This window comes from Armigeres subalbatus, chromosome 3 (assembly GCF_024139115.2).
Source record: "Armigeres subalbatus isolate Guangzhou_Male chromosome 3, GZ_Asu_2, whole genome shotgun sequence".
Lineage (NCBI taxonomy): Eukaryota > Metazoa > Arthropoda > Insecta > Diptera > Culicidae > Armigeres > Armigeres subalbatus.
This window is the reverse complement of record NC_085141.1, coordinates 45206776-45234710: the sequence shown is the minus strand read 5'-3', so window position 1 is coordinate 45234710 and position 27935 is coordinate 45206776. Positions and strand designations below refer to the sequence as shown.

At 41.1% G+C, this 27935-nt stretch overlaps 1 protein-coding gene across 1 annotated transcript in view; it reads left to right on the top strand.

Moving 5' to 3' along the window:
* LOC134221610 (uncharacterized) overlaps positions 1 to 27935 on the top strand; it is a 637051-nt gene that overhangs the window by 333603 nt on the left and 275513 nt on the right. Inside the window, exons 3-5 of the mRNA XM_062700799.1 lie at positions 20156 to 20283; positions 20367 to 20574; positions 20676 to 20846. Coding sequence (XP_062556783.1) covers positions 20156 to 20283; positions 20367 to 20574; positions 20676 to 20846 — 507 coding nt within the window. The remainder of the gene's footprint in view (positions 1 to 20155; positions 20284 to 20366; positions 20575 to 20675; positions 20847 to 27935) is intronic.

Sequence of the window (27935 nt, the reverse complement as noted above, 5' to 3'; positions counted from 1 at the left end):
GAACCTTTCAGTGCATCTTTCAACCCTTCAACCCCCAAATTTTGTACACATATTAACTATGAGGATGGTGGTGTGGAAGGGTGTGGAGGGTGGGGTATTGTTTAGAAAATAAAAATTCAATATAACTTCTGAGCCCCTGGGCCGATTTCAACCAAATATTGTACACATTCACTATGGGGAGACGGTTATATGAGAGGGTAATTGTGGAAAGGGGGAAGGTCTTGAAGGAGGGGTGTTGTTCAGAAAACGGACAACTCTGTGTAACTTCTGAACTCCTTGACCGATTGCAACCAAATTTGGTACACACATTCTCTAGTCTGATTAGAAGATTATATGGATGGGGTGGGTGTTACGTGAGAATAGAATTGTAAACCCCTGAGTATGAGTAGAATTAGAAATAATTTGTGTGTGTGTATGCATCTTCGGTGTTCTTCTGCTGCAAACAAAATATCTAATCAGAGTAAATGAAGCAGCAGCACGGGAGTGACGGAAATAAAGTTTCCGTTGCTGCATAGTGAAACACCGAAGATGTAAGTATTGATTTATAATGTTTTACGTACTACTTAATGTTAATATGAAATATATGTAGCTTTATAGCATGACGCAATATATTGTGTATTTATTGCCGCGCTGAAAGATCGGTGACTTCTGTGCTGTTCGCAACAGTGGGGGATGGGGTGCTTGTTTAATAAGAAAACAGGGGAGAGTGTGCAGAAAGGGTATTGTTTAGAAAACTAACAATTCAGTGTAGCTTCTGAACACCTGGATTTCAGTCAAATTTGGTACACATATTCTTTATCCTGAGTAGACAATAAAAGAAGGCAGGCTTTGGTGGAAGCATTTTGTTTCAAAACATCCTTGCTCTTGCATTTGTAGCATCACAACCGATTAAAACCAAATTTGAAACACATGTTCTCATGTTCTGTTCATGAAGAAGGGCAGAAAAGAGAAGAATGAAATAAAATAAATAAGGGAACAAGGAATAAGTGTAAATGAATAATGGAGAAGAAAGAAGAGGAAGTAAGATAAAAGAGGGGAAGAAAGTAGGAAAAATGAGTAGGAAAAAGGAAGTAGGCATAAGGAAAAAGGTTAAAGGAAGAAGACATAAGGAAGAAAGAAAAAAAAAATAGGAGAAACGTGTAAAATAGAATAAAAAGAAAGAAGGAAAAAGTGAAGAAGAAAAAAGATGGGAGAAGAAAGGAGGCCCTAGAGTTACGTTTTTCAACCCATTGTAGTAGCCAAATGGTTAGGCCAAGTAGGACACAAATACAAACCAGTACAGCCAACTTATTTAGAAACCGATCACAGTATACACACCGAGTTGCATCTATGTATCGATTTATCTTTCGACGACCTTGCTCTACTATTTTTGTCCTAATATTGCAACTCATTAGAACAATAATATTTTTAAATTGTGTCAGTCTTCTAACCAGCTTTGATAATTTGAATAAACAAAAATCTGTGATGCAAATTGAAATTAAGAAAGATAAAACTTTAACGACATCTGGCTGCATTTTCGAGACGCTGCTTAGGTGATGATGATGATGACGATGATGATCATAATGGAGGAAGTTATTTTTTGACGCCTTACCCATCTTACCTGTCTAAGTGGTTTTTCAACACGATATATTTTTTTCCTGCGCGTTACGGCAACAGGCCGGGAAAGCACGCTCAAAGTCGCATTTTTATTACCCTTGGTGCAAAGATGCCATACGGCGTATTTTCTTGAGGGGAGATATGAGAACTGTTTTGGGCGAAGGCTACTGAATATTAATCATAAGACGAGTTAGTACTGTTTCATTTAATTTTACATCTTGATTATAACGTTCCCGATGCGTCTTTCGACCTCAGTAATAAGGTCGTTTTCAATGTATCGTACTTTTTCTATACATTTATTAGAGAGATTTACATCCCAAAGGCTAGCTCATCTCTTAATGTCTTGTATTTTTATCTACACAAAAGACGGCCTTTGCTTTATGGTTGATATTCGTAAATATAACAATCGAGTTATGGGTTAGAGCGTCTTATGACAAGTGAAGACATTCCACTGAAAAGCTCTAAATAATTTTCAATTTTAAATGTTAAAAATGACCAAGCACATTTGTGTGTTTTTCCTTTTATGCTGATATGATAAATCCTGAAACATGGAGTCTTCGCTCGGTAGCTTAGCGGTTCTACCAGGGCCTATAAGTACTCCTGTTGCAGCTATGGCACCACGTTGTTATGGCCGTTGAAAATGGCAGCGACGACGGATTCGCCTTGCTAATTGCGGTGTTCTCGCAAATACAATAACGATAATTAGGTGGCGAGACTTTCACTGCGAGAGGTTGTCGCGAAGATGAACGAGCTTGGCTGGGCAAGATGCTGCACCGCAATTAAAGCGGGAGTAAGTGTGGCTGGGAGTTTATTTGAGTGCCGGATGTGGACACACTAACTGTTTTTTTTTATGAAGAAGTGATTCGGTACGAACAACAATTGGAGGAAAATAATCACAAATAATCATCAATTTGAACTCAAGCGAGCGATGCCAAATATGAAAATGAATTAAAACAAAGGGAATAGGCGTCCAAGACCAATTTTATTTCCGATTAAAGAAATTTGTAAAATAAAGAGATCCTACTTTTGCTGGATCCCAAACAGGCAGGTTGATTTATGTTGCGATGGTCGACCTTCCAAGCTGCTTCGGAGGAAATTGGTATATAATTGCAGGGCATACGTTTCAGCTATTTCGCAACTTCTGGCTGGAAGCCATCAATATGAATGTAAGTTGCCAATGTTCTGAGTATTTCCGGCATTACATCATTGGATTGGTGTCATTATTTTCAATTTAAAAGGGGCAAGTTGGCACTTGTTCCATTTTCGGTGCCCAGATGCTAGTGTTTTCTCATGTTGGGGGAAGGTTGTACAACATACTTGATCGACATACTTAAATGCAATATCTTCTGATTATTGAACTTAACACATTGAAGAACATTTTAATTTCAGAAATTAAAGCGCATTCACAAGCTTTAGAAGGGTAATACGTAAAATTAGATTCTTTTATTGAGGCGGCTCTTAATTTCGTAACTAGTTCCCTTCACACCCAACCAGCCAATGTCAATTTTTCTTAGATTTTCTGATCGTTATCATAACTAATATATCACTAAGTGAGGACAAGGTTTTGTTCTGTATTTCTTTGGGGTCAGCTACGAAAGCTATGGATGGGAACGACTTCAATCTATCGAAAGGACCAGGGGTCATGGGTAACGCGCGGCTTCGTTCCAGTGTTCCCTCCAGCTCACAATCAGAAATTCTACAAATTATGTTGAATTTGCAACTATGAAAAGTAAAAAAACGCAATCAATCACGAAACTTCGATCATCGCCTTGCCAACCAGCCAGCAGTACAGTGTTCTGAGTCGCCGGATCAGCGGATCAAATTAATTCACGTCTCTGACTCGGTGGGCCGGCGCGCGGTGGCGCGAATTTTCCAGATGGGAATGACGTCCAAAAACCCGCGCCCGGCTTCAAGAGAGTGCAATTAACGGATTGGCTTAAAACGAGTCAGCAAATAAGCGAAGCACCGAGACGTGCTCGCGATGGTCAAAGTGCTCGCTTGCAGAATCCATTTCCGCCTGATGGATGTGGCACTAGACGGGCCCAGCACTGAAAGACTGTGAGCAGTTTCGAAGAACAACCCGATACTCGGCGTGAGCTCAGGACGAGTTACCTGCTATTATAAACTTTTAGGTGTCGGTTTGTCGAATTTGATGACACACCCACGCAAACCATCGTTTCGAAAGTTTGGTATTTGGTATTGCTTTTCAGGCTTTCCCATATCAGCAGATGTGGCGGATCAGTCTAGTGTGCATCACTCACTCCAATTCGCTTCATTCCGGGTAAGTGGGCAAAAGTTGAAGAGTAGCAAAATTCGCCTAGTCCCGGGCGCGGACACAAACGAACCAACAATCCCCCACTCCTCTCATTGCGATAAGTGAATGTACGAAAGGCGGAAATCAAATTTGATTAAAACATTCAGAAAGTGAGCGAACGAATTCGAAATGAGCCAAATGGATGCCGCCGTCGTCGTCGTCGAGAAGTATCCTGAATGAACGATCAAAAATGGACGATGGCGTGCGGTGGCATCGGGAACGAGTTTGGATGGGCACCATCACGTTTTTACATTTTCATGCAGTGTAGGACGCGATGCCCCTTCATTTGCGTGCTCGTTTCCTTGGGAACTCAATCCAAATGCATCGCGACGGGATGTGGCAGGAGGAGGTCAACGGAACTGGCGTAAGGGTGGGATTGTTTTCTCTGGGCAAAGTCGAGCGTTTTAATTTTGGATTGGATCTGTGTGAAGTTATGGAAAGTTGATTTCAAATTCACATAATTACAGTTGATTGCCATGGGAGAATTACATATCTAAAATGTGTTATTTTGACCATCTATTTATCACAATTAGTTATGAGAGGATCGTGGAAATAAGCTATGCGTGCAAGGCCTTTTTCTGGACTTTCTTCGAGTATTGTATTGTATCGAGTACCTTCCGCTCGAAAAATCCGAAAGCGTCCTAGTGCACCTTTTCAAGTTTCCTATCCACAATTTATCACAAACTAAGTTTTATTAGCATAAATTTTTCTATTCTTGAAAATGAATTTGTTCCATCTGCCTACAAGGTATAGAAATGGAAAGCTGACGAGAAAAAACAGATGATCCAAAACAGTACATACAAGTTTGCTATTCGAGTGCTGTTTTTTTGGCATTGCAAAAATGAAAAGCATTTCGCAGGTAAAGATTTGTATCGATTAAATTATTCCTCAAATATGTCTATTTTACACAAACAACTTATTCAAATGGAAGCTTAGACTTCAAATTGTGTGTTTGGATCTAAGTAATGTCCATACGCAGTGTATGTTAGCGGCATTACATTCATTTTGTTAGGGTTGCTAACAATAGTCGCATCCTGCCAATGCCGTATTCTTTTAAGGTTCCCCCAAAAACACGCGATGCGACAGTCGCGACGCGATTCTATCGCTTGGCGACAGTGATTCTGTCGCCTTTGGTATGGAAGCGTAAATAGAACATTGCCAGCAGCGACCCAACGATAGAATCGCGGCGACTAGTTGTCGCCGTCGCGGCGATGAAATCGCTTAGGTCTGGGGGAGCCTTTACGCTTTTATTTTCAAAACGCTTGAAATTGTTTTGCAATTTTTTATCCATTTTATGAAAAGTTTTCTATATAAAAAAAGGCTACACATATAGGAGAACTGTTCCGTTTTCCATCTCACTGAACATGTATTCATCTCATCCCAAAACAAAGAAATACAGCACCAATCTCGTCGCTTCTTTTTGCTAACATCGTTCTCACAGCTGAAAAAAATCACAAAAATATGAAACAAATCAAATTCCTTTTCATTGCTGAATTTTTGATGGAATGAAAATGGGAGCTATGAGATGAAGTGCCGAGCACATCCCCTGTATAAATTTCAACTTCGTGGGATAATTACCATGATTGATCCAAACTTGAATTATTAATGAACTGAACTTATCCGGTATATAGGGAAACAATATTTTCTAACCACCTTGCCTGACTTTATATGACAAAAAAGTGGTACATGAAACTTTGATAATGATCCATTTTATACAGTGTGCTTTTGGAAAAATAAAATAAAATCTTGAATTGGAACAATCGATATGGACAAGGACAACAGCTAAATACAAATAAGATTCAACACAATTCAAGCGGAATATAAAATACAATCAATGTTTTAAACAGTTGAAGATCGGACGGAAGAGTAATTGGATTCATTCCAAGAGTGTGAGAGAAAACGTTATAGAGTGAGAGAGTCAGAAAGTCGAAGGGAAAGGGAGATAAATTGCGAAAAAGAGAAAAGAGTAATAGAGTCAGCAAATAAGAGCGTCGAAGGGTAAGAAAGTTAGGAGTTATTAGAGTAAGAGAGTAAGAAAGTAAGAGAGCAAGAGAGTAAGAGTAATGAAGTAAGAAAATTCGAAAGTGAAAAGAGAGTACTTGAGCAACACGCTTAAAATCAATAACACAGAGATACTTATGTTTGCTTCACACAAAACGGACCTAATGCAGAACATCCCCTAGATGAGCGACAGTTACACAGCCACAAAAATAGCTCGTGTGGTTTTATTGAAGCTTGGATTTGGTTCCTCATGAAACAAGCAATCTGTACAAACGTTTACATGTTGAAAAGGACCGTTATCACGACCGTACGAGGCATTTTTGTGCCTGTGTAACTGTCGCTCATCTAGGGGATGTTCTGCATTAGGTCCGTTTTGTGTGAAGCAAACACATCTCTGTGTTATTGATTTTAAGCGTGAAGACAGTAAGAGAGTAAGAGAGTAGCTTAGCTTGATTTAGTCTACCCATCGTAGTTGCTAGTCGTGATTGGCCGAGAAACAACAAATAATGCACAGCTCACCAATTGAATAGTTTTCTCGGGACTAGTTTAGTTCGACACTCATTGCTACAAGAGACCGAGGAATCCTTTGAATCTCTATGAGCGCACTGGAAAGAAATATTAGTTGGGAAGGAAATATACTGGAAATCGCCTTGGTAAGCGACTAATTATTTCATTTGAACGACGTCATATACATGAGTAGGAAAGTTAGATAGTAAGAGAGATAAAAGAGTGGAAATAAAGTGAGAAAGTTAGAGAGTAAGATAACAAGAGAGTAAGAGAATGTGAGAGTAAGAGAGAAGAGAGTAAAAGAGAAGAGAGTAAAGATAAGAGAGTAAGAAAGTAAAATGAGGGTGTGAGAAAATAAGAGAGTAAGACCGTAAAGGTCTCCGCTTAGTCTTTGAACTAGGTTTAAGCGTATGGGTACACACCGTTTAAGAGTTAAGCGGGGTTGAATATTTTTTTGGGTTTATTTACGTGATTTTTAATTTAATAAAAGTTCATCATGGTTAGCGGGGTTGAAAAAATCGACCCTAAGAGTGTCAGTGAGTAAGAGAGTTACTGAATAAAAGAGCAAAGGAGTAAGAAAGCAAAACAGTTAAAGAATGAGTGAGTAAAACAGTAAGAGAACGAAAAACTGACATTATTTCAAAACCCGCACATACGAATATATTGAAAGAAAGGGTAAGAAAACAATGGGGGGCCTCCTTAGCCGTGAGGTAAGACGCGCGGCTACAAAGTAAGACCATGCTGATGGCTGGGTTTGGTTTCCGGTGCCGGTGTAGGCAATTTTCGGATTGGAAATTGTCTCGACTTCCCTGGGCATAAAAGAATCATCGTGTTAGCCTCATGATATACGCATGCAAAAATGGTAACCTGGCTTAGAACCCTTGCAGTTAACAACTGTGGAAGTGCTTAATGAACACTGAGCTACACTAAGCTCTGTCCCAGTGTGGGGATGTGCCAATAAGAAGAAGAAGAAGAAGAAGAGAACAATAGAGGAAGAGAATAAGAGTAAGAAAGTAAGTGAGGAAGAGATTGAGATAGTAAGAGAGTAAGAGAGTAAGAGAAAAAAAGAATTAGAATAAGAGATTAAAAGAATAAAGAAAAGAGTAAGAGAATAAGAGAGTGAGAGAGTAAGATATTACGAGAGCAAGAGAAGAGTGTTAGAGGGTATGAAAATAAGAGAGTAAAAGGGGAAAAAAGAGAGAGAAGAAGAGAGTAAGAGAGTAAAATAGTTTTAGAGTATGTAAGTTAGAAATTAAATGAGGAATAAGTGAGCAAAAAAGTTATGAAGTACGCAAGAGAGTAAGATAGGCAACAACTGAAATTATTTTAAAAGTCGTTCAAATAAAAAATCAGAAAAAAAAAGTTTGAGAGGAAGAGAGTAAGAGAATATGACAATAAGAGAGTGAGAATGAACGAGCGAAAAAGAGTAGGAAAGTAAGAGAGAAATTAAATGATAAAATGAGAGGAATAGGGAGTAATATGAGAAAAGAACAAGAGAATAAGGGAGAAAGAGAGTAAAGAGTGGAAGAGAGAGTGAGCGAGTAAGTGAGTGAAGAACTGAAAAATATTTCAAAATTGTGTAATTTGTAAATAGTGAAGATTTAAAAAAAGGAGTTTGAGGACAAGAGATGAAGAGATTAAGAGAGTATGAAAGTTAGAGAGTCAGAGAGTGAAAGAGTGAGAGAATAATGTAGGAAACATCCATGAATCACGTAACCCTTAGAGGAGGGAGGGGGATTGAGTGAAGTGTGACGATTCATACAAAAAATGTTGATGCTTTCTACGAAAAGTGTGACATACGGTGAAGAGAGTGGAAAATGGTCGATTTTTGCGATACGTAATAATTTATTATTACGCAATAAGAAAGAAACGGAGTAAGAGTAATACGGGATATGTCGGTATCTAGTCAGTAATGTCAGTAATGTTCTATTAAGTTATAGCGCCGCTTGTTTCAATAAATATTGCCAAAAACCATTCGTGAGAAACAAAAATTAAAAAAAATCTACAGCTTTAACACTTTTAATGGCTTTTTAGGAACCGTTTTTGTAAGATTTAGGAGAAAAGATGCATTTCCGGCCAAACCTATAATTTTAAGAAGAAAAAGTTCTACAAAATTGTTCTGGCCCTTGTTATAGGGTTATCGAAAAACAGGGTGGCCCACTTTATAAAAACGTATTTTTTTTTATTTTGGGGAATATTGACATAAAATGTTCTACAAAATTGAGGCGCAGCTTATTCCAAACAACAACAACTGTAGCTCTTAACCTTTTGTCTGAGCGATTCTCCTAATTTTTGGTAGTTTGGTAAAACTCGCCGAGATCTGTCTCTTAGGTGCAAATTGCTTGAAAAATCTTGAAAATAAGCGCTACAGTGTACTTTTTTCAAAAAACTTACGTTGTATGTGCTCTGGGGTCAAATTGACCCCAAATTGAAATTGCTATAACTTTTTTATTGTTTGGCAAATTTCGGATTTTTGGGGCTGTTTCAAAAGATAATTAAGGTTTGACTATAGGTGGGTACATCGCGGGGAGGGGTTTTCATAAAAAAGGGTACAAAAACAGTGATTTTCATGCTTATTTTACTTATATCTAAAAATCCTACCCATTTTGAACTGCACCTTTTTTAAAAGGTTATGCAGGAAGGCGTGTGCTTTGACATGACACATTGATTAGTTTGGAGCTTGGCCGCTAGGTGGTGGTATATTTGAATTCATTATTTTAGACTACTCAAGTACCTAATTCCGATAGTTGGAATTTTCCTCATTTAAATATTCTTATCGCACAAATTTGAAATTTGTAAAAATGACATCTTTAACATCTTTAAGTTCATCTGGTGGGAATGGACTGTCATGTGACGGAATAAAAAATTAGGAAATTTACAAATTGCGGCGCTAGTGTACTTGCAATATTCTTGCATGTTTGAAATATTGCTTTAGCTTGAGATCCCTCATACCTACACCCTAGTTGTATTCGGCAACATTGTTCAGGCTGTCCAGGACTACAAGACTTCTTTCAACATGCGGCGCTAGTGAGCTGTTATATTTGAGTATATTGTTCCATGTGAGATCTGATGTATTTTGGTTTGTAGCATTTTTGGCAAACATGAATGTTGTGGTAGAGTCCATCAAAAGTTTTCTTTGTTTTCAACCTGCTGCACCGATACTGCAAATAATAGAATGTGTTCACAGAATATGTTTTAGGGGTCGTACACTTATTACGTAAGCAATTTTTCTGCTTTTTTGACCCCCCCTCCATGTAAGATTATCTTTTGAAATAGCTCCTAAATCGGTCAAACAATAAAAAATTTATGGCAATTTCAATTTGGGGTCAATTTGACCCCAGAGCACCGACAACGTAAGTTTTTTTGAGCACAGACAGAAGGTTAAGGTAACTCCTCACGGAATCCAAGTTTCGAAGTGCTCGCGTTTTCGGGGGCACATTACTCGATACAGAAGCAACGCACAACTATCATTTTTTATTATTTCACGCATGCTGCGACGCAGCAAAGCTAAATCAACAAAAATGACAGTTGCGCGCTGCCTCCGTATCGAGTGGTGTGCCCCCGAAAACGCGAGCACTTTGAAACTTGGATTCCGTGAGGAGTGTCCTTAAGCTTACTGATTTAGGGCAATTTCAATTACTAGGATTAAAGTGTCCTTCAAAAAATAATATTTTTGATCTGTTTATTTAATTTTTTTGTCCAATGTCACCTTTTTGCCTTTCTCGTACAACGAAGTTATTATTTCTTTCCGAAAACGAACTTTTCATGGAAGCCTCTAAGGCCCATTAGTATTATGTACCAATCGACTCAGTTCGACGAACTGGAAACATGTCTGTCTGTCCGTGTGTATGTGTATGCACAAAAGCTAAAAAACATTAGACAACTTTTCGTAAAGTAATCCTTAACCAATTTTATCACAATAAGTTTTATTCGACAGGAAACAAAGCCTTGTTGGTCACTGTTGAATTGGATAATGATCAGTCATTGCGTTTAAAAATTATAAAGAAAATGGTACTTTGAACAATGTAAGCCCCATATAAGGTTGGTGTCTTAACTAAATGCGATAAAGGTACCACCAACGCTAGGTGGATTAATCTGGGTTTTTTATCATTTTATCAACACAAGTCCAGTTGGTAAAACTTGAAATAAAAAACCCAGATTAATCCACCTAGCGGTGATGGTGCCTTTCTTGACCTTCGTAAAATGTGTGTGCTTGAAAAAAGATGAGCTAGTGGCCAGGAGTAAAAAAGACAAATTTCTTTGTCCGTTCTATGAAAATCAGATTATTTATGGCAAAGATATTGTAGATCCAGTTGAAAACCGAAAATCATATTTTGTCCCATTTCCGGATGTCGCAACTGCATCGCGAGTGGTGCCCGACTATGGCACAGTTGCGCACTACTCGCGATGCAGTTGCAACATCCGGAAATGCGAGAAAATGCGATTTCGCGGGACCTAGGTTCGGTTTTCAGCTTGATCTACAATATGCTAATAAGAATTTCGACATTTTGGTTCCTTTTCCAATCTTTTGACGTACATAACCCTGTTTTATTTCACCCAGTCATATATTTTAAGGATATCACTTTTGGATGTTAGTTGAACTGAAGCTCCGACTACACAAAAGAAAACGAAAATGTCATTCCCATCACGCGAGCGGAGGGCAATATTTGTTAGGATATAAATCTCATGACCGTCTTTCTGCCAAACTCCCGTATGAAGTGGAAGAGACAGAGACATCATCTCAGTTCGTCGAGTTGAATCGATTGGTATATAACACTATGGGTCTCCAGGCCTTCTGTAAAAGTTTGGTTTTTGGAGCGAACATACAGCCTCTTCGTATAAAAAGGCTAAAATGGTGTTTCGGCCATAACTTCCGATCCCATAGTCCGATCTAGCCAATTTTCAATAGGAAACAATTGGACAGGATTCTGCGTCAAATGCAACTTGTTTCGTGTGAATCGATTAAGTCCGACCTGTCCAATTTTCAATAAGAAACAATGGGAAAGGATTTTGCGTCGAATGCAATTTGTTGCGAGCAAATCGGTTGAGAATAAGTGCCTGAAAAATGAGTGACATTTCTTACGCAATATTTTCGTATGAATTTGTATTTTGGCCATAACTCTCGATCTCATAGTCCGATCTGGCCAATTTCAAATAGTAAATAATGGGACAGGATTCTGCGTCGAATGCAACTTGTTGCGAGCAAATCGGTTGAGGATAAGTGTCCGAAAATGAGTGACATTTTTTATGCGATTTTTTTGTATGAATTTGTATTTTGGCCATAACTTTCGATCCCATAGTCCGATCTGGCCAATTTCAAATAGGAAACAATGGGACAGGATTCTGCGTCGAATGCAACTTGTTGCGAGCAAATCGTTTGAGGATAAGTGCCCGAAAAATGAGTGACATTTTTTACACGATTTTTTCGTATGATTTTGTGTTTTGGCCATAACTTTTGATCCCATAGTCCGATCGGGCCATGGGACAGGATTCTGCGTCGAATGCAACTTGTTGCGAGCAAATCGGTTGAGGATAAGTGCCCGAAAAATGAGTGACATTTTTTACGCAATTTTTCGTATGATTTTGTATTTTGGCCATAACTTTCGATCCCATAGTCCGATCTGGCCAATTTCAAATAGGAAACAATGGGACAGGATTCTGCGTCGAATGCAACTTGTTGCGAGCAAACCGGTTGAGGATAAGTGCCCGAAAAATGAGTGACATTTTTTACGCGATTTTTTCAAATGAATTTGTATTTTGGCCATAACTCTCGATCCCATAGTCCGATCTGGCCAATTTCAAATAGGAAACAATGGGACAGGATTCTGCGTCGAATGCAACTTGTTGCGAGCAAATCGGTTGAGGATAAGTGCCCGGAAAATGAGAGACATTTTTTACACGATTTTTTCGTATGGTTTTGTGTTTTGGCCATAACTTTTGATCCCATAGTCCGATTTGGCCAATTTCAAATAGGAAACAATGGGACAGGAGCAAATCGGTTGAGGATAAGTGCCCGAAAAATGAGTGACATTTTTTACGCGATTTTTTCAAATGAATTTGTATATTGGCCATAACTCTCGATCCCATAGTCCGAGCTGGCCAAGTTCAAATAGGAAACAATGGGACAGGATTCTGCGTCGAATGCAACTTGTTGCGAGCAAATCGGTTGAGGATAAGTGCCCGAAAAATGAGTGACATTTTGTTGAGTAGTTTTCCGCACACACACACACACACCACACACATACACACACACACACACACACACACACACACACACACACACACACACACACACACACACACACACACACACACACACACACACACACACACACACAGAGACAGACATCACCTCGATTCGTCGAACTGAGTCGATTGGTATATAACACTATGGGACTCCGGGCCTTCTATAAAAAGTTTGTTTTTGGAGCGATCATATAGCCTTTACCGTATACTTAGTATACGAGAAAGGCAAAAATTACATATTTCCAATTTATTGACAAGAGACAGACAGAGACAGACATCACCTCGATTCGTCGAACTGAGTCGATTGGTATATAACACTATGGGTCTCCGGGCCTTCTATAAAAAGTTTGTTTTTGGAGCGATCATATAGCCTTTACCGTATACTTAGTATACGAGAAAGGCAAAAATTACATATTTCCAATTTATTGACAATATACAGAATATGAGTTGCTCTTTCAAATGCCGTGTCAACATTTTTTTTGGTTTGCCTCAATCGGAGATACCAATTTTTGACTCACCGACTCACCGAAAAATCGGAAACAAAAAAAGTAGATCAAAAATACTGTTTTTTAGGGACACCCCAATCCAAGTAGGTAAAACAGCTTCAAATCAGAAAAGTGTTCTTTGGTAAAATTTATTGGAATAAGTTGCGATACATCGTTATAAAATGTCAGTCATGTCAGTCGTTAAATGAAAAAAATATTTTTTCAATTTTTTATATTATGGGCCACTCTATTCTTTGTCTTACTATCCGAACAACTTTGTAAAACAATTTTTTTTTTCTAAAAATATGTTTTTGGCCTAACATGCATCTCTCCGCATAAAACTGTATTCTGGACCGTCGTGCAGTGGAGTGTAAGAGAGTAGAAGAGTGCTATACAGCCAAACCTCCATGAGTCGAAGTTCTATGACTCGATATCGACTCATTAAAAAAACATTTTCTAGGTTACTGTAATGGTCCCTTCAAACAACTTTCCAATGACTTGCTATTCCTCTTCTCGATATTTCCATAAGTCGATGGTCAACATCGATTCCTGGAGGTTTGACTGTAGCAGACGATTTAAAAATTGATAGAGTGAAAAAGTAACAGAGTAGAAGTACAGAACTGTAAGAGTGTGGGAAAATAAGAGAGAATGTGAGAGAAAAAGAGTGAAGCAGTGAGAGAGTAGGCAATAAGAGATATTAATAGTAGGAAGAGAAGAGAGTAAGAGAGGAAAATAATAGGACGATGAAACAGTAAGATAGTAGGAGAGTAAAACTAATAGTGAGAGTAAGAAAGTAAGATAGCTAAAAAGTAAAAGATATGCAGAATAAAAGAGTAAGATATGAAGAAAGTTAGAGAGGACAAGAGTAAGGAAGTAATAAATTAAGGGAGTTAGAGTAAGAGAGTAACAGAGCAGAAGGCTACGGGAATAAGAGAGAAATTTTGTGAGGGAGCAAGTGAGTAATTTAGTAAGATAGAGAGTAAGTGATTGAGAGTGTAAAAGTAAAAGAGAGTGAGATGTTAAGATGTTAAGTGAGTAATGGTAAGCTAGTGAGGGTAAGAGAAAAAATAGAAGAAAATAATAAGAGAAGAAAAGAGTAAGAGAAAGAGAAAGTAAGACATTAAAAGAGTAGACAAAAATAGAGTTAACAGTAAGAGATTAAAAGAGTAAGAAAATAAGAATCCACAAGAGAAAGAGAAGAAAGTAGTCTGAAAAAAGAGAGTTTGATAATGAACAAGTAATAAAGTACGAGAGTAAGGGGATGACAGTGAGAGAGTGAAATAATACATAAGAAGGAGGAGAAAGAGTGAGAAAGATGGCGAGAGCGTAAGAGAGCAAAAAAGTAATAGAATATAAATAGATAAAGATAGTAAGAGAGTGAGAGAGCAAGACAGTAAGAATGAAAGTGGCTAAGAGAGTACGAAAGTGCGAGGGTAAGAGACTAACAGAGTAAGACAACAAGAGAGTAAGAGAGTAAGGAAAGAGAGGAAATAAGCAAGTGAGTAATAGAAAAGTAAGTTAGCAAAAAAGTTAAATAGTAGTAGAGTAAGATAGAGAACAATAGAGTAAAAGAGTAAGAGGGGGAACTGAAACTATGTCAAAGTTCACCGGAATAAAAACAAAACAAAAACAAGAAAATAGAGAAAAAAGAGATAGAAAAACTAAAAGATTAAAAGTTTAAGATAGCAAGAGAGTAGGACTGTAAGAGAGTAAAGAGAAAGATAGTTAGAAAGTAAGGAAATAAGTCAGTTGGAGAGTGAAAGAATAAGAGAGTGAGAAACTAAGAGAGTGAGAGAATTATAGAGTGAAAAAGTAAGGGTGTGAGAAAGTAAATTAGTAAGAGCGTAAGAGAGTAAGAAAGTAATAAAGTGAGAGTGAGAAAGAGCGTAGGAAAGTGAAGAATTGAAATAATTTCAAAAATCACAGAACAATAAAGGTAAAAAATAGGAAAGTTCGAAAACAATAGTGGATGGAAATGAGAGAGTTAGAGAATAAGAGAGTACGAGAGCAAGTGAGTTAGTAAGAAAGTAAAGTGAGGAATAAATGAGTAAGAAAGTAATAACATGAGATGGTAAAGGAGGAGTTGTCATAAGACGAGTACTATCACATTTTATTCCACCACTTGATTGTAAGGGAGGATTTTCTCCGTCGACTTCCTCTCTTTTGAATTTTTTTTTTTTTTTTTTATTCTTTATTTGAGTGATTTTTAAGGTTTTACAAAACTCTCTTTTGAATAAAAGAGAGAAGCAGAGGATTTTTTTACGGTTTATTACCTTAGAATGCAAATTATTATTATTTTCTATCGCTCTGAAGTGAAAAATGGTAAAGAAACCCTCTGCTTGTCACTATTATTTAAAAGAGGGAAAGTTGGTGAAGGGAATCCTCTCTTGCGATATTTGCCCTTGTTCCAGATAGAGCTCGATATATAGATAAAAAAGAGAGTTTGAAAATAAGAAAGGAAAGAAGTAAGAGAGTGTGAAAGTAAGAGCGTAAGCCTGTTTAAAAGAGCAAAACAATAACAGAGTAAGAGAGGAAGGGGGGCCTCCTTATCCTAGCGGTAAGACGCGCGGCTACAAAGCAAGACCATGCTGAGGGTGGCTGGGCTCGATTCCCGGTGCCGGTCTGGTCAATTTTCAGATTGGAAATTGTCTCGATTTCCCTGAGCATAAAAGTATCATCGTGTTAGCCTCATGATATACGAATGCAAAAATGGTACCTTGGCTTAGAAACCTCGCAGTTAATAACTGTGGAACTGCTAAATGAACACTAAGCTGTGAGACGGCAATGTCCCTGTGGGGGATGTAATGCCAAGAAGAAGGAGAAGAATAAGAAAAAGAAGAAGAAGAAGAAGAGAGAAAGAAGGTGACGGTAAGAGAGTTGAATAATTAGAGAGTAGGAAGAGAAAAGAATAATAGCAGAAGGGAAAAGGAGGGTTGTTCTATAAAATATGATGGTCATTGCTGGTGCAGAGCTCTTCTATTTACAACACAGCTAATGTAGTATCCATCTTATATACGGTAGTTTTTTCATCACACATCAAAGATTGATCGTGTCTAGTCGGAATGGTCTTCCGTAATTAAATAAATATCTGGAACGTTAGTAGCTTTTAAGTTTTTGTCGTGCGGAGAAACCTAGCCCTCGTTTTTAACACCTGATTGATCAAGGGCAAAAGAGTCAGATTTTTTCAAAACTCATTCAAATGCACATGTAAAAAAAAAAATTTAGGAGAGAATTAAAGTGAGAGAAATTAGGAGAAAATTAAAGTGAAAGAGTAAGAGAGTAAATTAGTAAGATATAAAGAGAGTAAGATTGTTTGGGAGAAAGATATTTGGAGTACGAGATTGAGAAAATAAGAGGAGAAAATAATAAGGGGAGGAGAGAGTTAGAGTGAAAGGGAGTAACAGAGTACGAGAGTAAGATAGTGAGAGATTAAGAGACTAATAGAGTTAGATATAAAGAAAGTAAGATAATGAAACAGTCAAAAATTAAGCGAGCAAGAGTTAAAGAGAGTATGATAGTAAGTTAGTAAATGAGCAAGAGAGTAATATTAAAACTATATGGAAATAGGAGAATAAGAAAGTGAGCAATGATAACAATAGCAAACACAGCAAATAGATAAGAGTGCGATAGTACGAAAGTGAGAGATTCAGTAAGAGAGTAAAAAAGATAGTGGGCTTCGTGGCCGTGAGGTTAGCGACGTCGATCGTCTAGACGCATGTGCTTTGGAGTATGGGTCCGATTCCCGCCCCGGTTAAGGAGAAAAATTTTCGTAAAGCGAAAAATTCTCCACTGGTCCACTGGGTGTTGTGTAAATGTCCTGTTCGTTATCTCATACTAGATACTAGGATAGTAATAGGAATGGCGTAAGTCAACAACTTTTTTTTTGTTTAAAAACGTTCAAAAGTATGTGTCCGAAAAAAAATCTTCACGGAAATTAATGATCAATTACACATAAACCTCTATGAAAATAAAAAAAATATCTTAACAAAAACCAGTACACACCCTGTAGATCAGTTGCTAGTTTAATTTTGAAAAAAAGCGTGTCTATGCCTGTTAGAGTGGGGCGCAGTTGTATGGAAAAACGCAAACTTCGTCCGATCAAGTGAGATCAAGGTTTTTCTGAATCGTTTTAGGACCCCAATCAACTGTGCAAAATATGGGCTCGATTGGTTGCAACCTCGCATGCCGCATCGCGTTTTAAATTTACATGGAGATTAGTATGGGAAAACGTACTTTTTTACATTTTTGCTCTTAGCGGCTTCAATTTATCGTCAATCACGTGACTCAATACGTTAGCATGTAGTCTGGAAGATGCCGAAAGACTTTGCCGAAGAAGGTACGTAGCTGGAAGGTCTACAAAAAATGTTATTACGTTTCGAAAATTGATTGTTCAAACCATATGCAAGAAATCAATGTTTCTGCCAGCACTACCGGACAACCTATGGTTATCGAAGGGCAAAACCCATATTACTTCTTGTCGGATTTTTCTCCTTGTGAAATAATTCCGGATAGCTCCCATTAGCTCTAAAGCCCTATAAGATCAATTATTTTGAAATACATAACACTCAGTTAAATTATTGGTCTACGTAGTACGGCAGTGCTGGCAGAATAAACGATTTTTTGCATATGGTTTTAACACTCAATGTTCAAAGCGTTATAACTTTTTTCGTGGACGTTTCAGTAACGTGCCTTCTTCAGCAAAGTTTTTCAGCATCCTTTGGGTTATACTTTAACGCAATGTGCTACTTGGTTTACTATGAACTGAAACCTCTAGTAGTAGAAATGCAAAAATATACGTTCCTCCATACTAATTTCCATACAAACTTCAAACGCGATGCGTCAATCGGTCCAAAATTTTGCACAGTTGTTCAGGACCCAGAATGGCTTCGAAAAACCATTGATTTGAAAAAATGATCATGACGCTCCACTCTAATGCCTGTACTATACCTTACAGTGATGGAATAATGTCAGCCGGAGCGGTGGCGCTCATTCTTAAACAACTTGATGAAGAAATGAATTAATGAAATTTTAATTACTTCATACTGGGATAACTCATTTAGGATCCTGCAACTTTTGTCTAGTTGATGATCGTAGTTAAGAAAAAGAAGCTTTTTTTTTATAAGAATACTTCCAAAACTTTTTTCCGTAAACTAACCTGAATTGGAAATCGTTTATATTTCAAGTCATCCGTTAGAACTTCTTGAGTTGCTTACAGCGGTGAACATGTTGAATTGAATGTAGCACCGATGTTTCGTAAATAACTTAATCTTCTCTTCTATCAAACAAAACATGATTAAAATAAATTCATTTGCGATTTATTGATCATTCTTCAAAGCATCTGCAACCGGATTGGAGCATCACCGAGCCGAGCATAAAGGCTCCTATAGCATGTGAAACAGACACATCTTCCGGTTAAAGTAGCTTCTCGTCCTTGCATTTCCTTCTGAAGATGCATCCCAATAATCTAGTCCATGCTTTCAGCTCACCGCACAACAAATGGCTCAATGGAAATTCTCGCTTGCACGCCCAGCTCAATGACTAATAATTCCTCTACTAACTCTTCCTCCTGCTCGTGTCCGCTCGAACACACACACACACTCCCTCAAGTACGAAACCACGAGCCATACCACACCAACCAACCGGAAGTTCGAATCTCAGGGCGTCTTTTCTGGCTCGTTCCCAGAATGTGAAACCCGGTTCAGGCTCAGGCCAACCACCAACACCCAGAACCGGCGGCCGAAGCAGGAGATTCACTGATAGCACAATCATTGAATTATATATTTAAATGTAGATTTATTGCCAATTTCAAATTCAAAACAATAATACTCAAAGTCGGCCAAGGACGGAGAGTGGCAGTGAAGGGAAAATAAGAAGCTTCCGGTCGGAGATTCACTCTGCTATCTCCCGTTTGAATATGAACTGTGTGCCGGTATTAGGGAAAAGCGCTATCCGGGCGCACAGAGATGAAGAAGTGAGCTGTTTCCTTTCGGGGATTGGCCGGTTTCATGTGTGCGGGTTTCTTTCTAATGTACCGGGGGAAGGATGGAATTTCGAATGAGATTTTTCCCAACGAGACATTCCGGTGGCTTTGGAATCTTCATTCGATTTCGGCGAGAATTTGGGAAGGGTTTGTAAGTTGAAGCAATTTTCGATCTCGGAGGTACAGAATTTCAGAACCATGCGTCTCCCTCAATTTTCGGAAGTATGTATGAGATTTGGTGTAATATAGTGGAGAATCCGGCAAAATGCATCCCTCAGCCTTTATCAACGTATTCTCCAGAGTGAGTTTCCAGACTAAGTCCCACATATCAAATTATGGTAAAATAATGCAAATGTTGATAAAGTGATTCACGACCAGAGACGAATTTCGCAAAGAGACAATGTTGATGGTGTTTTATGTAGGTATTTTTATGTTTCTAAAAGCCTTGAAGTGTCTTGAACAACCTCTATCAAATTCCCATAGCGTCCCCCTCGGAGTGATTAATTAGGTTCCTGCTCCATGTATCACATACACATATTGAATGCAAATGTTATCGCACACCCTCGTACTGAGAGCATCAATGTAGTGGCAGACGTCGAGCCTCGAGGAATATATCAATCCGGATTAGTCGTTATTTGTTTTGGGAGTCGGCATTCTCTTCCTCTTATCCATTTGATTTTGCTACGCCATATTTCTTGAGGTTCTTTTTTCTTTTCGCCACTCGCTTTGCATATGGATTCCGGTGGAGTGATTTGTTTTCCAAGAGCTGTGCGGTCCGGGCTCTAATGTGTTCGCACTGAATAAATGAAGACGAGGGCGTCCGCGCCGACCGTCGCCATCGTTGGGAGTGAAATATGGGAGGACCTTATGGGATGCGAAAGTGTGATTAGCTCTGGGAGACTCCATAATACATATTTTTCTTCCCCGGAATGGGGTGATTCTATTCTGAAGGGGGCGCCCGAAGTTATAATTTGAAATTATTCATGACCTGCCTTAACCGATTTCTTTTTCTTCTTCTTCTTTCAGGAAGCTCAGACTCCCGGAACGAGCAGGAGCCAAAACCGAGCTTTGCCAGCCCCATAGAAAATGTGACAGTTCCTATCGGTAGAGAAGCTACGTTAAGTTGTGTTGTACAAAATTTAGGTGCCTATAAGGTGAGCAAATTCGCAACGGTGCATGTGTATATGAATAAATTTGACCTCTTTCCAAAAATCTAAATATTCATCCAAACGTGCAGGTTGGATGGATGCGTGCTTCCGATCAGACCGTGCTGGCCCTGCAGGGTCGCGTCGTAACACACAATTCACGCTACAGCGTGACCCAGGAGGAGTCGAACGTGTGGCGGCTGAAGATCCGAAACGTGCGGGAATCGGACCGCGGTTGCTACATGTGTCAAATCAACGCAACGCCACTGCAGAAGCAAGTGGGCTGCGTCGACGTGCAGCGTGAGTATCCTTTCCTACCCCCATCCGGATGTGTTGATGGATGCATACATGACTTGTGCTTCAAATTTGCGGTTTTTGCGCTCTTCCATCGCCGATGACAGTGCCGCCGGATATTTCGGACGAGCAGTCCTCGTCGGATATGACGGTTCGCGAGGGAGGCAACGTGACATTCTTCTGCAAAGCGACCGGTCATCCGACCCCGAAGGTGACTTGGAGGCGCGACGATGGCAGTCCGCTATATCAGCAGCGAAACGGAACCGAGCTGCGACGAGGTATGTACCAGAGTTGCTCTCCGGCTGGGAGTTAGGTTATTACAGTTGGGCCATGCTTACGCGTGAATGAATGTCGAGTTATACTACCGTTCGTGTGGATGGTATATGAGTATATGAGCGGGTACAGTCAAAGTATGTAGCTAAATTAATGGCTCGTAACTAGAGCTTGTATCTGACTTTTATGAATGAATTTATTTTCGATGAACGTCTCATAAGGGTGTAATTCAGTAAAATCAATAGTCGGCGTGACGACAGAGAAAGATACAATGAGATGGATTATCAATGTTAATAATTCATGGTTTCTGGAATCATCTATGTATCTTTTGACAGATAAGAGATGCTGTCATTCTGACAACCATCATTTATTTGATATATGTAGTATCATGATGTTTTGTGCGCAATATCAAACCGGATGAGCATCTCTACATTGAACTAGAAACAAATATGTTTTTTACGGTTTTCCTATTACGATCGTTTCATAAAGATTTTTTTACATTTTAACGGAATATTTTCAAGCTGGGTTCGTAATTTTCATTTCGATGAGACGAAATCAAGCGTTTTCCGGCTCGGAGGAGAATCTTCTTTCGGAGTTTGTAGTGGAAAACATCTTTTTGCAATTCATGATCATACTAGGGGAAAGTGGGGCAAGATGGCCATCCTAAGCGGTATCCCTTGTAAAATAGTGACACTCCTTCAAATTCTTTTGATTTGTCCATAAAACACCTTTATGATAACCCGTCTTTGACATAAGTATCAATAAACACTGATTAATAACGTTTCAGTATCTTATAAACTGGTTTTAAAAAAGGTGTTTTTATGATGCCTATATTAACCATATGGGGCAATATGACCACCCCGTCGGGGCAAGACGAGCATGGACCAAAAACTATATCAAAAGTGTGCTAAATTTATTTAGAATAGGGGACACATTTCTTGCACTTCTGTGGATTATGTTCAAATGATGCTTCGTTAAAAAATGGCGTATTCCATGTTGATTTCTTGACAACTGGCACTACGACAATATCAGAATTTGCCTAAAACTAAATTCTACTGTTAAAACCATATTCTTTGTTTTAAATCATCTCTGATTCATGCAGAAACTATTTAGATCATTTTTTAAATGCATTTAAGGGTTAGGCGACTCATGGAGATGACCTTGTTCCTATATAGTTGGCAATACCGCCCCAGGCCGACGTATATCCAAAGATTTTTATCTTATCGAACCTAATTACTGTGAATCTCCTCAAATTATTATTGTATATAGGCTATAGTTATATAAAAGCTTCGGTAAATATCAATTTGTCCTGAAAAATGATTAATTCAGGCTTCAATTGTTAAATTATGGAACTAGAAAATTATAAGAAAATTCGAATTTCAACTAAACCATCTTCAAATCAATATTACAAGAACAAGTGAGTTTATCAAAGTGCATTTTCAGTTGTATAGCCCTTTTACATTATTGTGAACCATCCCTTGTAATAATAATGTGAATATAATGCTAACTTAAGGCATAATTAACGTTGGCTGTCTTGCCCCATATGGCCATCTTACCCCACTTTCCCCTACCTGGTTTACAGTTGGCATTTGAGTGATAAAACGGCCGACTTTTCCATACCAATGAAATGGGTGTTTTAATGAACATTATGCAACTTAAATGGGTTGCATAAAATCCATTATAACAACGGTTCGAAACCTTTTTATTGAGAGGTACCCCTTCGAACTTTACCATTAATTGAGATACGCCCTTTTTTTTTGCTGTAAATGAAAAAAGGCGTAACTCATAACATATATGAAAAATCGACCTCAAACCTAACCTTTAAAAATTGTCTGAAATTTTCATTACTCCGTAATTTTATAGACCAAGCTTCCTAAGAATGCTTCCGATCTTCTTGAATTGTGGCTTTCGAGCCAATAATTAATGGAGGGCTCTGAGCATCTTGAAAGATCGCTTCAAATCTTCTTGTAAGAAAAATTCCGAGCCATTTGGAAGGAGGTTTCCAGGCCTCTTGAAATGAGGCTTCCGGACTTCTTGAAAGGAGGCTTCAGGGCCCTTTTGAAAGGAGACTTCCGGGCCTCTTGAAAGGAGGCCTCCGGGCCTCTTGAAAGGAGGCTTCCGGGCCTCTTGAAAGGAGGCTTCCAGGCCACTGAAAGGAGGCTTCCAGGCCTCTTGAAAGGAGGCTTCCAGGCCTCTTGAGAGGAAGCTTCCAGGCCTCTTGAAAGGAAGCTTCCAGGCCTCTTGAAAGGAAGCTTCCGGGCCTATTGAAAGCAGGCTTCCCAGCCTCTTGAAAGGAGGCTTCCAGGCCTTTTGAAAGGAGGATTCCGGGCCTTCTGAAAGGAGGCTTCCGCGTCTCTTGAAAGGAGGCTTCCGGGCCTACTGAAAGGAAGCTTCCAATGCTCTTGAAAGAAGGCTTCCAGGCCTCTTGGAAGGAGGCTTCCGGGCCTCTTGAAAGGAGGCTTCCGGGCCTCTTGAAAGGAGGCTTCCGGGCCTCTTGAAAGGAGGCTTCCGGGCCTCTTGAAAGGAGGCTTCCGGGCCTCTTGAAAGGAGGCTTCCAGGCCTCTTGAAAGGAGGCTTCCAGGCCTCCTGGCCTCTTGAAAGGAGGCTTCCGGGCCTCTTGAAAGGATGCTTCCGGGCCTCTTGAAAGGAATCTTCCGGGACTTTTGAAAGGAGGCTTCCGGGCCTCTTGAGAGGAGGCTTCCGGGCCTTTTGAGAGGAGGCTTCCGGGCCTCTTGAAAGGAGGCTTCCGGGCCTCTTGAAAGGAGGCCTTCGGGCCTCTTGAAAGGAGGCTTCTGGGTCTCTTGAAAGGAGACTTCCGGGCACCTTTGAATGGAGGCATCCAGGCCTCTTGAAAGGAGGTTTCCAGACCTCTTGAAAAAAGGCTTCCGGGCCTCTTGAAAGGAAGCTTCCGGGCCTCTTGAAATGAGGCTTCCGGACTTCTTGAAAGGAGGCTTCAGGGCCCTTTTGAAAGGAGACTTCCGGGCCTCTTGAAAGGAGACTTCCGGGCCTCTTGAAAGGAGGCTTCCGGGCCTCTTGAAAGGAGGCTTCCGGGCCTCTTGAAAGGAGGCTTCCAATGCTCTTGAAAGGAGGCTTCCAGGCTTCTTGAAAGGAAGCTTCCAGGCCTCTTGAAATAAAGCTTCCAGGCTTCTTGAAAGGAAGCTTCCGGGCCTATTGAAAGGAGGCTTCCCAGCCTCTTGAAAGGAGGCTTCCAGGCCTTTTGAAAGGAGGATTCCGGGCCTTCTTAAAGGAGGCTTCCGTGCCTCTTGAAAGGAGGCTGCCGGGCCTACTGAAAGGAAGCTTCCGGGCCTCTTGAAAGGAGGCTTCCAATGCTCTTGAAAGGAGGCTTCCAGGCCTCTTGGAAGGAGGCTTCCGGGCCTCTTGAAAGGAGGCTTCCGGGCCCCTTGAAAGGAGGTTTCCGGGCCTCTTGAAAGGAGGCTTCCAGACCTCTCTAAAGGAGGATTCCAGGCATCTTGAAAGGACGCTTCCGGGCCTCTTGAAAGGAGGCTTCCGGGCCTCTTGAAAGGAGGCTTCTGGGTCTCTTGAAAGGAGGCTTCCAGGCCTCTTGAAAGGAGGCTTCCAGGCCTCTTGAAAGGAGGCTTCGAGGCCTCTTGAAAGGAGGCTTCCAGGCCTCCTGGCCTCTTGAAAGGAGGCTTCCGGGCCTCTTGAAACGAGCCACCCGGGCCTCTTGAAAGGAGGCTTCCAGGCCTCCTGGCCTCTTGAAAGGAGGCTTCCAGGCCTCCTGGCCTCTTGAAAGGAGGCTTCCGGGCCTCTTGAAAGGAGGCTTCCGGGCCTCTTGAAAGGATGCTTCCAGGCCTCTTGAAAGGAATCTTCCGGGACTTTTGAAAGGAGGCTTCCGGGCCTCTTGAGAGGAGGCTTCCGGGCCTCTTGAGAGGAGGCTTCCAAGCCTCTTGAAAGGAGGCTTCCGGGCCTCTTGAAAGGAGGCTTCTGGGTCTCTTGAAAGGAGGCTTCCGGGCCCCTTTGAACGGAGGCATCCAGGCCTCTTGAAAGGAGGCTTCCAGACCTCTTGAAAAAAGGCTTCCGGGCCTCTTGAAAGGATGATTCCGGGCCTCTTGAAAGGAGGCTTCCGGGCCTCTTGAAAGGAGGCTTCCAGGCCTCTTGAAAGGAGGCTTCCAGGCCTCTTGAAAGGAGGCTTCCAGGCCTCTTGAAAGGAGGCTTCCAGGCCTCTTGAAAGGAGGCTTCCAGGCCTCTTGAAAGGAGGCTTCCAGGCCTCTTGAAAGGAGGCTTCCAGGCCTCTTGAAAGGAGGCTTCCAGGCCTCTCGAAAGGAGGCTTCCAGGCCTCTTGAAAGGAGGCTTCCAGGCCTCTTGAAAGGAGGCTTCCAGGCCTCTTGAAAGGAGGCTTCCAGGCCTCTTGAAAGGAGGCTTCCAGGCCTCTTGAAAGGAGGCTTCCAGGCCTCTTTAAAGGAGGCTTCCGGGCCTCTCGAAAGGATGCTTCCGGGCCTCTTGAAAGGAATCTTCCGGGACTTTTGAAAGGAGGCTTCCGGGCCTCTTGAAAGGAGGCTTCTGGGTCTCTTGAAAGGAGGCTTCCGGGCCTCTTGAAAGGAGGCTTCCAGGCCTCTTGAAAGGAGGCTTCCGGGCCTCTTGAAAGGAGGCTTCCGGGCCTCTTGAAAGGAGGCTTCCGGGCCTCTTGAAAGGAGGCTTCCGGGCCTCTTGAAAGGAGGCTTCCGGGCCTCTTGAAAGGAGGCTTCCAGGCCTCTTGAAAGGAGGCTTCCGGGCCTCTTGAAAGGAGGCTTCCGGGCCTCTTGAAAGGAGGCTTCCGGGCCTCTTGAAAGGATGCTTCCGGGCCTCTTGAAAGGAATCTTCCGGGACTTTTGAAAGGAGGCTTCCGGGCCTCTTGAGAGGAGGCTTCCGGGCCTTTTGAGAGGAGGCTTCCGGGCCTCTTGAAAGGAGGCTTACGGGCCTCTTGAGAGGAGGCTTCCGGGCCTCTTGAAAGGAGGCTTCTGGGTCTCTTGAAAGGAGACTTCCGGGCACCTTTGAATGGAGGCATCCGGGCCTCTTGAAAGGAGGTTTCCAGACCTCTTGAAAAAAGGCTTCCGGGCCTCTTGAAAGGAAGCTTCCGGGCCTCTTGAAAGGAGGCTTTTGGGCCTCTTGAAAGGAGGCTTCCAGGCCTCTTGAAAGGAGGCTTCCAGGCCTCTCGAAAGGAGGCTTCCAGGCCTCTTGAAAGGAGGCTTCCAGGCCTCTTGAAAGGAGGCTTCCAGGCCTCTTGAAAGGAGGCTTCCAGGCCTCTTGAAAGGAGGCTTCCAGGCCTCTTGAAAGGAGGCTTCCAGGCCTCTTGAAAGGAGGCTTCCAGGCCTCTTGAAAGGAGGCTTTCAGGCCTCTTGAAAGGAGGCTTCCAGGCCTCTTGAAAGGAGGCTTCCAGGCCTCTTGAAAGGAGGCTTCCAGGCCTCTTGAAAGGAGGCTTCCAGGCCTCTTGAAAGGAGGCTTCCAGGCCAATTGAAAGGAGGCTTCCAGGCCTCTTGAAAGGAGGCTTCCAGGCCTCTTGAAAGGAGGCTTCCAGGCCTCTTGAAAGGAGGCTTCCAGGCCTCTTGAAAGGAGGCTTCCAGGCCTCTTGAAAGGAGGCTTCCAGGCCTCTTGAAAGGAGGCTTCCGGAAAATGTCGTTCGGCTGAAATAGTTGTTTGACAGAATGGGCCATTTAGTCGAAAATGTCATTTGGTCCAACGGCCACATGTTGATTACTGGACGGGTAATATAGTCAAAAATATCCACCCGTTTGGCCAAATAACAAGGCCTTTCTGCCAAACGATCATTAAACCCAAACAATTTTTGGGCCAAACGAGTTTTTCAGCCAACTAGTCAGTCTGCCGAACGACATTGTCGGCCAGATAGGTTTTGGCCACATGACATATTCGGTCAAACACCTTTTGGCCTTGTGTCTATCGGCCAAATGGCCCTACCTGTCGTGTGGCCGGAAGTCATTCGACGAAAAGCCATTTATTCGAATAACAGGTTAGGGAAAAAGTCATCTAGCCAAATTCCATTAGGCCGAATGTTTTTTCGAAACGGTATAAGGTCGAAAATGGGTTGACCAAAAATTACATTTTACGGAAGGGGTCATTTAGCCGAATTGTTAATTCGACCGAAAAAGTTGTTTACCCTAACAGTTTATTCGGCTGAAAATGCCATTTGGCTGAAATTGTCGTTTGGCTGAAAAAGTCATTTAACCGACTAGATCATTTGGCCGCAAATGCCGTTTGGTAGAAATGGTTGTTTGTCATGAATAATAAATGCCAAACGTCTTAATCCTACGCCTTTGCTCGCAAGGCTACTTGAGACCCAATTAGTTTACTCATTATAAATCAAAGTGACATCATTCCAAAAACGTATTTAAATATGTTCGTTACTTAGTTTGAATTGGAATGTTTTCTAGCTCCGAAATCGGAATCGGACATTTCATACTTACTTTTTCCATTGTGCGTAAACACCAGCTTCCGTCCACACATCCCTTCCATTACATATCTACTTCGTATTAGTCGGGGGAAAATGGGGCAGAACTCACCAACTTGGTGCAATGTTGAAAATCGTTTAGTGTTATTCCTTTTCCATTGATGATGATCAAAACAAATTACATAACATGAAGGATGCAGGATGCTCGTCTCTGGTTGACGTTATAATTTCTACAATGTTTTTGATATATAAAAACCGTCATTACATATAAAACTTTGCTATGTAGAGATTCGTCAAAAACCACTAGTTGTGCGTCTGGTGTCATGCTCCTCCTCGAGGCTGGTCGGACAGTCTGTAATCGTTGCTTCCGTTCAGAAACAGAGGCGATTGATTAATGAATGCCAGTTCATCATGAGGCTACTGCTTCCCGGATCCGCCTGCGTGTGACTTTTAGCTATACGGCGGCAGAGGATGAGTCTTTTTTTGTCGGCTCACGTGTTCCAGTCCACGGTCCAGAGAGGCCAGGCAGGTTATTGGGTGGGTGGGAGATTTCCTCCCGGGGATCAGCAGTGAATAATCGCTCATTTTCGCTGCTAAGGTGATTATGGGCTGGGCTTAGTGCCGGCCTATGAACTGAATAACTTCTACATGTGCTCGTTTACGTCGGTATTGTTTTGCGGTAATCGACCGA